Below are 12,757 nucleotides of genomic sequence, written 5' to 3'. Positions count from 1 at the left end.
GGGGGGTGATGTAATAAATTGTTCTATAAACGACATAGTTGCAGTCTGATGATGCCCGATATTGATAAAAAGATATTAATTTACAAACACACTAATTAATAAAAAATATAATCACAGATGAACATGTAAATGACATATCAGTAATTAATATGTTGTCAGTTGCCTGTAAGAAAGATACCAAACTCTGGCTCAGTTTATTTGATCAACAGTGGATACCATACAGCTAGCTGAGTGGACAGTATTGTCTGTGATTAAGGTATTTCACACTTAAAGATCAAATCCAAGAAAAAGTTGTTATTTAACCCCAGGTCAGCTCTGCTCTGACTGTGCAGCAGACCCACAACCAAAACTACCCAATCCTTTTCTTTGGCCTTGTGTACCTAGGACTGAGTTATCCAATGTAATTCTCTCTTTTCAAGATGGTTGGGTGTCATTCAAAGGGAATTTGGCTGCTATTTCTAAGTTCCGTTGCGGGTGATGTAGTCTCTTCTTGAATTCAATTCTTGCCTGGGGAAGACTACTCTTTGTTATTCAGGGTAAGATTTATCTCCCCTTTATGTTATTCAAAAGGAATCAGTGTTGTAGTTGAGGAAAGACTAGATATGAGAGTTGGAAAAAGGTAGAGCTAGGCTGTAAGAGAAAAAGAAGAATTATTATATTTATCATTTATATGGCATGTGATAAATGATAAAAAAATCTATAGTTTATCACTTAAAAATGAGAATATCAGTCTACTCATACAAAAAGTACGACAGAATAATGACTTATAAACCTTTAATGTACTTGGCAGTATATTATGGTGGCAAAACAAAGTACTGTGTCCATGCTAGGGACTAATATCTGTTAATATACACATTAACATGAAGGGGTGAGTCAGCAGAATTGCTAGCATGCCAAGTAAAATATTTAGTGACATTTTGTCCATCTTTACATTCTGAAAAGACTGACTTTGCCTTTCATCCTTTCAGGGTTGATAAAATAAGTACCAGTCATGCACTGGGGTTGATGTAATTGACTTACCCGCTCTCCCCAAACTTACTGGTCAAAATTTGAAAAAAAAGTACCATCTGAGCATGATTGTTGCCAGTGCCGCCTGACTGGCTCCCATAGCGGTAGCACGTAAAAAGCACCGAGTGTGGTTGTTGCCAGTGCCGGCTGACTGACCCTCATGCTGGTGGCATGTAAAAAGCACACACTACACTCTTGGAGTGGTTGGCATTAGGAAGGGCATCCAGCTGTAGAAACATTGCCAGGTTGGATTGGAGCCTGGTGTAGCCAACTGGTTTGCCTGTCCTCAATCAAATTGTCCAACCCATGCCAGCATGGAAAACGGACGTTAAATGACGATGATGATGATGATTTTATTTCTATTATGTATATATTAACATAACATTATCTCAATTATATATATGTTGATAATATAATTTATGTTACACATACGTGGTCCGATCAATAATATCCAGACTGTTGCCATAATAATGAAGCTAAAACACCCAGAATGAAGCTGCTTGACACAGATTGACTTTCAACTCTGCTGTGCATGTGCACTAAGCTTCAACATTCTAGCTCACTTTTGCTGTTTACAGCAGTGTTTGGAAGGAAGGTGTGTAGCGTGTGATCATCACATTGACCATGACAGAGAAAGTTGGGCAAAGAAACTGCATCAAATTTTGCCAAAAGCTTGGCAATACTTAGTTTTCAAAAAGTTTTCATTGTTCTCAACACAATCAAGGAGATTTTGTGCAACTGAAACCCAAGTGTCTTTTTCGTCAGCTGAAAGCAGTTTTGGCACAAACTTGACAGAGACGTGTCTCATACCCAAATTTTCAGTGATAATGGACTGAACTGGACCGTAATTAATCTGCACATCCTCTGATCACTCAGGGATGGTGATTCGATGATTTCCCCCCACAGCTGCACACACATCTGTGATGTTTTTCTCAATTCTGCTGGTTGTGGGTTTCCCAGAATGTTTGTCACTATCGACATTTTTTTGGCCATCTGGGAAATGTCTGAACCACTTGTGTGCAGTTCATACACTCCTCTCCATACATTTTCTGCAACTTTGCTTTAGGCCTCTGAACAGCTATCTCCATGACAACTTCCTCTGTCATGGTCAATGCGACAATCACACACTACACACCTTCCTTCCAAGCAGTGCTATAAACAGTAGAAGTGAGCTAGAACATTAAAACTTAGTGCGCATGTACAACAGAGTTGAAGGTCAATCTTTGACAAGCAGCTTTATTCTGTGTTCTTTAGCTTCGCTCCTATGGCAACAGTCCGGATACTTATTGATCAGACCTCGTAATACCATTTATATTACATATATATCGTCATAAACATTAGAAAAGTCTTCCCAAGGGAAGAATGCATGACTCAACATAAACTGGCCCTTAGACTGGCTTCAGTCTAAGGGTCAGAAAGATCCTGAGACATAAGCCAATATGGGAAAGGAGCCTGTGGGAGCTCAAGGATCCCTCAACTGGGCAGAGATTTAGAGAGGTCCTCGATGAAGCCTATGAGGAGAAGGAGGGAGAGATAGAGACATATGATGTAGAGGACAAGTGGAAGTTCCTACGGGACAATCTACTAAGGGAAACACCTGATTTGTGGTTGGAGCAAAGTGTCTGCCAGACCAAATGTGACATGGTGGTGGAACTGTGATGTTGACGGGGCCATAAAAGAGAAAAGATGGGTCTGGAAAGAGTGGAAAAGAGGGTGTGGTGACAAAGACATCGGGTCTATTTAGCTAGGGTAGAAGCAGAGAGGAAGAGGTTTGCCAAGCATGAAGATCAGAGCATGATCTACAGCCTGAAGATCAGAGACTTGAAGTGTTCCAGATTGCTAGACAGTGTGTCATTGAGAGTCAAGAGAAGGGTGTGTGGATGGATAAATGGTATGCTTGCACTTAGTGATGTGGACGAGAAAGAAACATGCAAAAATTGTTATGCAAGACTGTTGAATGTGGTGAATGAATGGAATAAAGGGAGTCTCCCTCATGTGAGCCCAATAGAGGGACCAGGAAAACTAGGAAAGCCCCTGGTCCATCCAGAATCATGGCTAAGATGCTCAAAATATTCAGTAAGGAAGGATATGGGCTGGTCACCCACATAGTTTAATCAGGTCATTTAGAAAGGTGTAATACCCAGAGACTTGCTTGAATAGCAGCATTATTGTTAGCTGCTACAAGGGTAAGGGTGATGCTTTAGATAGAAGCAATTATAGAGGCATTAAACACCTGGACCAGGTGGTGGAAATTACAGAGTGAGTCATAGTCCAATTAATTAGGAGAGCAGAATTAGGCTAGACAAAATGCAGCTTAGTTTTGTCTGGGGAAGAAGCACTACTGATGCTATCTTCAGAATCAGCCAACTGTAAGAGAAGAACTGAGCTAAGAATAAACCAGCATACCTGACGTTCGTTGATCTAGAGAAAGCCTGATATGTGATGTGGTGGCGTTTGATGAGGCTAAGGATAGATGAGTGGTTGGTGAAAGCTTTATAGGCCATGTACAAAGATGCTGTCAATAAGCTGAGAGTTAATCACAAGTGCAGTGAAGAATTTGGTGTCCAGGTAGGGGTCCATCAAAGCTCAGACCTCCATCCCCTCCTTTTCATTGTCCTCCAGGCCATAACAGAGGAATTCAAAACCAGCAATCCCTGGGAACTACTATATGCTACTGATCTTGCCCTCATAGCAGATTCCATATCAGAGCTAGATGAAAAATTGCAGGTGTGGAAGTAAAACCTGGAATCTAAGGGCCTTAAGGTTAACTTAGCAAAGGCTAAGGTCCTAATAAGCAAGAAAACTGACAGGACCCCACCCCACTCATGTAGGTGGCTCTGTTCAATTTGTAGGAAAGGTGTAGATTTACAGAAAAAGAAAACCAACCGATTCACGCATTACAAATATAATCTGTAAGTGAAACAGAAAGAAATATGAAGACATTGTTTTTGTTATCTACATTGCAACAACAGAGGTTTGTATCTTTGTTAGAAACCAGTTCCTTCCTCAGAGGAAGAATTGAAATGATTAAAAACAGAAGAGAACACACACACACACACACACGCATGCATGCATGCATGTGTGCACACGCACTTACATACATGCATACACACACATTCATCTAAATAGTTCTTACATCTGACAGATTTGTCTCAGAAAGCCAAAATATTTTACTCCCTCGTCAAACATCCCAGATAAATGCCAGCATTGGGGGATTTTCCGAAGGATGTCTTCTGTAGAAAGAACATATATGTGGGGGACAGACTTCCATGATGTGCATTTAACCAATTAAAATCAAGTTATTTAATGAAGAGAACAATCATTAGTGTTAATAACAGTTGTCAAGAAAGGCAAAGCAGATAACTGAAATACAAATTGGTTAAAAATCAGTCATGGAAGTGGTTGCTGTGGCAGTGATGGGGTTAGGGTTAGGGTTCAGTGTTTTTAAGAAGCTTGGAAGTATTTTTGATTATTATTCTTCATCAAGGGAATAGAGTATTACTGGTACCAAACCTTAATGTTGACCACTTTCAAACCTATTGCACACAAACTAAACACACCCTGTCATACCCAGAGATGTGAAATGTTGGGTGGATATATCATTGAATTACTGCTCAGATCTTTCTAGATGCCAACTAGAAATATTTTATGGGATATTTGGACAATTTCTTTATATCCTCCCTTAACTATTGGAAAATAGGTCCCAGATCTTTTGTGAGTGTAACCAGATACAAACTGGTGTTTTATTCAACAAGGGAAATCATCTCTCATCTACACAGCAGCAGCAGCCTCTCAGGTTTTATATTTCAAACTGTTACACTGCACACATACAGACCATGGTTATGCATGTGTACCATGTGGTGGTGCCATACTAAACGAGACAATGACATTTTGTCTTTGAGGGACTTCTGAGCTCTGTATGAATATTTCTTACTTCTCTAACAAACTCTTTCTTTCATCTACCATCACATAATAGAATCCTCTTTCCTTGCTTTTACTCCTGCTGCTGCTGCTGCTATGGCCATTACCACCACCGCTGCAGCCATCACCACCACCACCACCACCACCACCACCACCACCACCATCACTACTACTACACAAAGCATAAGAAGAGAAAAAGTATAAACGATTATGTTTTTACTGGTTGGAGAAGTTTTTCCTTAACAAAGGCAGTTTTCTGCATCAAAAGTTCATTCTGAGATTTCTTGTGCAGGAAATCTTTTATAGTTTCCTGAAAAATATAAAAATAAAGAAAATTTAAATCATCATAAATATCACTCGATGCTAACAATCACCAATTACATTTTAAAAGAATGGTAAGAATAACAACAATAACAATGATAAAATCAGGAAGTATCATTATCTCCTTGTTCAATGTCACAGATCCACACAGAATATCTTTAAAAATAAATAGCTTATGCCCCCCCCCCCACCAATTCATAACTTCTACAATACAACACTAATGGTATTAAAAACACCTTTATAGAACTAAATGATATTCTTATTACAATATTCATGTAGCAATAATTCTGAAAACATTCGTATTACTGGAATACCAATACCTACCATTCCAAATTATACCCAAACTATAGTTTTATAATAAGAAGGAAAATCGGCATTCAATATACGGATTTCACAAATGACATTTGTAAACTAATTGGGAACAACACTACACAAAGAATGCAAGCCTTCAAAACATAAACCAGTTTATAGCAGAGACTCCATCTAAGAATATCTGAAGAAGGAATTGTATTCCGAAATATCCTCGGACTATAGATAACTAAATTACAACAGGGATATATATTACATATCTTTTGTATTATAGTGCATTGTTGTACCATTCAAAACTTTTTATTCTTTATAAACCAATAACATGAAGCACATTAATACAATAAACACACACACACACATTCACACACATGCATGCACACACACACACACACATAGTCCCTCACTCAGTGGGCATGATGGTCATTAATGGAACTAGGCGTGGATGAATGGCTTATGAGGCACAACATACAAGCTATGTATGAAGGAAGAATTTACAAGGTGAGAATCAGTCATGAGTTCAATGATGAAGTATTTAGTGTGAAGTTAGGGATCTATCAGGGCTCAGTTCTCAGCTCCAAGCCACAACAGATGAATTTAAGACCAGCTGCTTTTAGGAACTCCGATGTGTTGGTGACTTAGCTCTTGTAGCAGAATCAGAAGTGAAACTGAAATTCTGGACATGGAAATAAAATCTAGAATTGAAGTTTATTGTAAGCAAAAACAAAAGTTTTACTGAAAAGACAGGACCCTTATGGTACCAAGGAAATGGCCAGGCTCCATCTGCAGAAAAAGGAGTCAGTAGAAATTTCATAAGGAACACTGGATATAAGCAAGGGAGACACTCCAAGAGGTGTAGGGGGGGGGATCAAAGGCATGGATGAAGTCAGTTTTGGCAAGGTTTTTACAGCTGGATGCCCTTCCAAATGCCAACTACTTTACAATGTGGACTGGATGCTTTTTATGCGATACCAGTACTGGCAGGGTCATCAAGTAGCTTGCAAGGCAAGGAATTTTTGAGAGGGGAGGGGGCATTGGAGGAGGAGGTGATCTTGTGTCAGATAATGAAAGGTTAGAGTGAGACAGAGAGACAGAAACAGACATCTTGCTAAAGAGGAGGTACATGGTTATCTAGAGAGAGGAAGAGAGAGAGAGAGAGAGAGAGAGAGAGAGTTAACAAGAATGAGGACAGAAATAGGTGTGCTGCTGTAAAGGAGATATTTGGTTACCAAACCAGAAAGAAGAGCAAGAAAAGCAGAAAGAGAGAATGAGGGTAGAAAGAGGTGTGCTGTTGTCGAAGAGATCCATGGTTACCCAGTTAGAGGAAAGAGCAAGAAAAAATGAGAGTGAGAGAGTGGGAAACACCAAGGGAGAGCAGGAGAGAGATGGAGGTGAAATGCCAGGGTATACTCACAAGGAGCAGGGATCAGAGTGGAGCTGGGATGGTGGAGTAAGGAAGAGAGAGAGAGATGAATGGTGGCAAGGTTCAGGTCATATCCTCAAGGTATGGAGGTCATAATATGTGTGGTCAGGTATTGCCAAGAAGGCATGAGTAAGGTGTGTGGGGGTGGGGATTGCAGTGACTGGTGAGAACCTGGGTATAAAGAGGGGATGGGGAACACAGTGATTCGGTGAGCAAGGTGGTGAAGGCAGGATTGGGGATGCAGTTTGGTTTGTTGGGGTAGGTTGTGTGAAAATTTTATTGTTACATGTGGGTGGAACACAACGCTTCTAGAACTCAGTTTCATTGATGTGGGCGGGTCTTCTTCTCTAGAGCCTCATATTGCCAGACATCTTGGTCCGTTGTCATTTTCTCCATGAGCCCCAACATCCTGAGATCAGTCTTCACCACTTCATCCCATGTCTTCCTGGGTCTCCCTCTTCTGCCGGTACCATCCATTTTCAGTGACCAGCACTTCTTTATACAGCTGTCTTCATTCACATACATCATATGTCCAAAACAAATGTAGTCTCTTCTCTTGCATGCTGCATTTGATTCCTCTTATGCTCAATTTTTCTCTCAACATATTTGCGCTTTGTCATTCATGCACACTGATGCAGTACATGCAGTGGTGCATACTGCCTCCATTCCTCTCTAGCCTACACATATCCTCTGCATTCAGAGCCCATGTTTCACTACCATCATACAATCTACCTTCCGTCATCATCACCGACATCATTTAATGTCTGTTTTCTATACTGGCATAGACTGGAGGGTTTGACAGGAGCTGCACCAGGTTCCATACTCTGTTTTGGCTTGGTTTTTACAGCTGGATGCCCTTCTTAACAATAACCATTCTACAGAGTGTACTGGGTGTTTTTTATGTGGAACCAGAACCAATTCTTTCTATATACAGGGTGGGGTGAATAAATTGTCGTCTAAATTACGCAAAAATGAAAATAACACTGACATTTCATTTTAACAGATATATTTACCAAAATTACATAAAAATATGTTGAATTACTAAAGAGTAAATTTATTCAATAAAATTGCCTTTGACTTCAACCACAGCTTCCAGATGACTTCAGAATCTTCTGCAACTCTTCTGGACGGTCTTCTTGTTTAAGTTGGTGAATGCTGTCATAATCCTTGCCTTCAGTTCATCTTTGGTGCTACAAGGAGTTTTGTTGGTCTTTCACTCAACTGCGCCTCACACATAATAACCAAGGGGGTTGCAGTCTGGGGAGTTAGCTGGCCAGATGTTAGGGGTGATGTGATCACAGAAATTATATGACAGCCATGACTGAGTTCTCCTGCTTGTGTGGCGTGGTGCAGAGTCCTGTTACCAGACCTAGGGTCTTCCAGCAGCCACCCTCTTGACCTAGGGCAGCACTACCTCCTCCAGGCACTTGATGTAGGCCTCCGTGTTGAGTCTGAGGCCATGTGGGAAGATGAATGGAGGTATAACATTGCCATTACTAGTAATCACTCCAAAACACCATGATGTTAACTGGATGTTTGAATTTTATCACTCTCGGTATATGTTTTGGGGACATGGCAAACATACAGATTGACACCCAAACACTCTGAAATGTCCATACTGGAGCTTCCAGCATGAATGCCAAGCAGTACAGCATGTCATTTCCAAATTTCTGGCAGAGTGAATTGCATATCAAAAACTAATAATGCGCATGTGCAAAATTACGAATATAAAATGGTGACAATTTACCCATCGCACCCTGTATATGTATGTATATAAATTCATACATATTCATTATCTTGTACTTCCTTCTCTATCTCTCCAAATTATGATGCTTGAGTTGGGAAGGATTGCAACATACATCTTTGTCCCTACTGATCACCACCACTGTTGCTGCCACCATCTCCACCAATGGCCCTCCTCCTTTCTGTTAGTTCACTCTTCCATTTCTTATTTCTTTATTGCCCACAAGGGGCTAAACATAGAGGGGACAAACAAGGACAGACAAAGGGGTTAAGTCGATTACATCACTCTTCCATTTCTGACATCCATCAATCACCTTCCTTCACTTCAACTATCCACCAACCGCATCACATCCATCCTTTATCTCTCTTACCAAATCCACCTTGAATACTCCTACCCAATCTTGTATACAGCCATGTTTACAATAAACTTGTTCTTGTCCTTTCTTTCATACTTTAACTCTCAACATCTAACAAATTCATCTCCCTCTCTGCTGTAGGCCCACCGAATCAAAGGGGATCTTTGTCTTGTAAGCCAGGTAGTGAACTCACTAGTTTGGTGTTAAGAAGGGCATCCAGCAGCCATAGAAACTATGCCAAAGCAGACACTGGAGCATGATGTACTCCTCCAACCTATCAGCATGCCACTATGGAGGACAGGTGTTCAATGATGATGATGATACACACACACACACACACACACATATCATCATCATCATCATTTAATGCCTGTCCTCCATGTTGGCATGAGTTTGATGGTTACACAGGAGATAGACAACCCAAAGAGTTACACCAGGCTCCAATTGTCTGTTGTGGAAACATTTCAATGGCTGGATGTCCTTCCTAATGCCAACTGCTTTACAGTGTGCTTTCTTTATGAGGCACCAGCATGGATGCTTTTATGTGACTCCAGTTGACTATCAATTCAATGGTGACTTCTTCTTCAATTGTAGATTCTTTGATGATTTTTACATCTGATTCTTCAATGTGAAGCTGATGGCACTCACGACTGTTTGACTGAGGAGACTTGTTATTAATCTATATTAATCTTGTTGTATTTCTTGAACTTCCTGCCAAGAGCATTTCTCCTCCACATCTTCAATTGCTCCTCTCGCAGTAAAAGACAACTGAAGTGGACCACAGGTTGTGCTATTAGAGAGTTGATATTACTTTTCTTGAAAAGGGCCTTCAACTGGTTTTTTAAACTCCATATGCAGTCCTCCAGCTAGTTGATGACCATGGTGTAGCTTGTTTTAGAGAATCCTATAAGAGATACAAGCCAGACATATGCACCACATGACCAGGGCAACTCAGATGAGGCCTGTATTCAATGCTGCTGGTGTTGTTTAGATGGAGGACTATTATACTTAGTGAGGGCAAGTGGCTAAGTGGTTAGAATATTCTACTGATGATTGTAACGTTGTGAGTTCAATTCCTGGTGGCATGTTGTGTCCCTGAGCAACAGGCTTTATTTCATGTTGCTCCAGTCCAATCTGCAGGCAAAAAATGAGTTGTTGAGACTACATTTGTCTGTGGAGTACTCAGCCATTTGCACATTAACTTCATGAGCAGGTTGTTTTGTTGATCTGATCGACTGGGACCCCCGTTGTCATAACTGACAGAGTGCCAGTTATTATACATAATCCAGACTAAAAGAATTTTTTAAAGACACTGCATATTAAAGAACTTCAGTGGCTTAATATGGCTCATATATATACATGTCTCATATTTGCATCCATAGAAATGAGTACAAACAAACTGCCCAGTGGACAAGAACCTTCGTGTGGAGGCTCAGGTAATTATTTAGAAAGATGATCCTAGAAGTCTAGATGTGGTGGTTCAGAATCTGCTCATTCCGTGTGTGAAGTTATTGGGAATGATGTTGCCTAAGATGGTGTAATTAGCGAGAAAACGGAGAGGGGGAAATAGGGTGGTGTAGGGGGGGCACTGACAGATGACGTCAGTTTTCTGGATGTTAATTGTTAAGCCCTTTTATAAACGGCAATGACTACTGAGATGGCAAAAGCAAGAGAAGAAACCTGGACATTTTAGTCTCTGCATTTCGTTAAAGCTGTTTTGAGCCACACGAACTCGACTATCATAACTTCATTCTTATAAATTTGGCAACTTGGGCTTATAGCTATTAGTCGGTCGCTTGGCAACAAACAAGCTTTAGCTGAGTAGAATCTTGAATATAGTTTCGATTCTCACTTCAGTTACACTTTGTGAAAGTTACGAGCCACAATATTTCATTCTTCTTTATATATAAATCCAAGATCTTCTGCTCAGTAAACAAAGAAGTCAATAACATATCTTAGAATCGAATTAATCAGCTGTACATACATCCTCCATCATAAAAATAGGCAGGCGTTAAAACCTTAAATAAATAAAAGGAAAGATATTTTTGCTAACCTCTTCGAGAACAACATCTTCAAACCAATTTCCTAATCGAACAGCAGGTGTGTAGACGTTTTTGTGCCACATTACTCTGAGTATTGTTGATATTGAAAATCAGAGTTTAAGGTCAAAAAAGTTAGTGACGCTGTAGCCATAGTAACAAAGTGCTGAGTATTTAAATATACTATCATTAGACTAAATATAATTTTAGAAAATGAAATAAGAAAATAAAATTAAGCATTTAACTAAACCAATGCAGATGGTACCGAGGATTTTAAAAATTGTTAAAACTAAAATAAATGCTTCATTTTATTTTATTGACAAATGGAAAAATGAAAAGAAATTTACTGTCGCTGTGTAAGTGTGCTGCTGCTGCAACTAGTGACTGCCATGTGAAGCGAAACGAAAACTTTGCAGAACCGAAACGAAAGTTTCTGTTTTCTATTTTATTAAGAAATTTATATAAAACCCGGAATTGACATCGTCGCAATTTCTCTTCCCACCATTTGGCTCGTAATGGACTTTTGATGTAGGTTGGTCTTGAAATGCTTCTCATGTAAACTATGATGACCTAAGGAAAGCTTACATAATTTTATTTTTTGATGTATAGTTTATGGGGGAATATATTATTGAAAAGAAGTTGATTGAAAGGATCACTTGAAGTTTATTTGTATTTCTTTGGTCGTTTATTATCAATTTAGTGTGGGTCTCCCCCCGCCTCCTACTACGTCACTGGTAGCGGCCATTGTGCTTGAAGAAGGCAAACTGGTGAGGAGGAAATATTACAAATATTACCATTGATTTAGCTGATTACAGACTGCAGGATCTCTATAAATCCAAACTTATAAAGAGTTTGTGATGGCTTCGCGAACCCAGAGAAATGCTGGCCTTGTACAACGTAAGAATATCAATTCTTCTGAATTCTGTGATCCGGACACACAACAACAGCAGCAAATTGAGAATCGTCAAATCGACGTCGAGGACGAATTGGATCATGACTCCAAAGAAACTCGATTAACTCTCATGGAAGAGGTCTTATTGCTTGGTTTAAAGGATAGAGAGGTAACACACCACACTTCATCTTTATTCACATCCTCCTCTTTCAATCCTTTCTTTACACATTTCTTCTTATTATTACTTTCCAACTCATTTCATAAGAATTCTTTCCTAATGTCTTTTCTGTTTTTTGCCCCCAACTCACGAAATATTTCTATGTCATGGCTTTTATTTACAAAATTCCCGTCCATTACACTATTTTTAATATGATAATAGTAATTGCTATTATTTGTCCTCTGTGTTTCTGTTGAAACTACATTGAATGTTTTTATATTTGGTTTCTCTCTGAGAAATAATTTCTGTCCTGAATTGATTTGGTAAAAATGGATAAATAAATCAACAGTAAAATGTGTGTTCCTCTCTTCGTGCTGGCGTCAAGTATTAATTGATAGAAATTATATCAGTCAGTGGTTACTGTCTTCTCTTCAACAGTTTCTAATTAATTACGGGAAAGGCTTCAATCTCACAACACCACAGCACGGCCCCCCCCCTTTTCTTTTTAAAGAATGATATATTATTTTACCTGACATATCAGTAGTGAAAGGCTGTATCGGCATCTATTTATGTTTTGCTACAGTAGTCGAT

At 39.5% G+C, this 12,757-nt stretch overlaps 2 protein-coding genes across 5 annotated transcripts in view; one reads left to right on the top strand and one right to left on the bottom strand.

Annotated features, from left to right (window-relative positions):
- Positions 1–12,757, top strand: part of LOC106881941 (Golgi phosphoprotein 3 homolog sauron) — a 148,603-nt gene that overhangs the window by 17,275 nt on the left and 118,571 nt on the right. The window contains exon 1 of one of the 3 annotated variants that reach the window (XM_052965836.1): positions 11,595–12,178. The exons of 1 other annotated variant lie outside the window; for it this stretch is intronic. In XM_052965836.1, coding sequence (XP_052821796.1) covers positions 11,975–12,178 — 204 coding nt within the window. In that variant the 5' untranslated portion in view covers positions 11,595–11,974. Of the gene's footprint in view, positions 1–11,594; positions 12,179–12,757 lie in introns of those variants that run through there. One more of the 3 variants, XM_014932469.2, reaches the window with a different exon arrangement.
- The window catches only part of LOC106881940 (cilia- and flagella-associated protein 161), a 26,828-nt gene extending 14,071 nt beyond the window's left edge, over positions 1–12,757 (bottom strand). Inside the window, exons 1-2 of one of the 2 annotated variants that reach the window (XM_052965834.1) lie at positions 12,696–12,757; positions 5,150–5,239 (exon numbers count right to left, since the gene is read on the bottom strand). In XM_052965834.1, coding sequence (XP_052821794.1) covers positions 5,150–5,191 — 42 coding nt within the window. In that variant the 5' untranslated portion in view covers positions 5,192–5,239; positions 12,696–12,757. Of the gene's footprint in view, positions 1–5,149; positions 5,240–11,131; positions 11,292–12,695 lie in introns of those variants that run through there. The other variant, XM_014932468.2, reaches the window with a different exon arrangement.

This window comes from Octopus bimaculoides, chromosome 2 (genome assembly GCF_001194135.2).
Source record: "Octopus bimaculoides isolate UCB-OBI-ISO-001 chromosome 2, ASM119413v2, whole genome shotgun sequence".
NCBI classification, from domain to species: Eukaryota; Metazoa; Mollusca; class Cephalopoda; order Octopoda; family Octopodidae; genus Octopus; species Octopus bimaculoides.
This window is presented reverse-complemented; position numbering and strand designations above follow the sequence as displayed.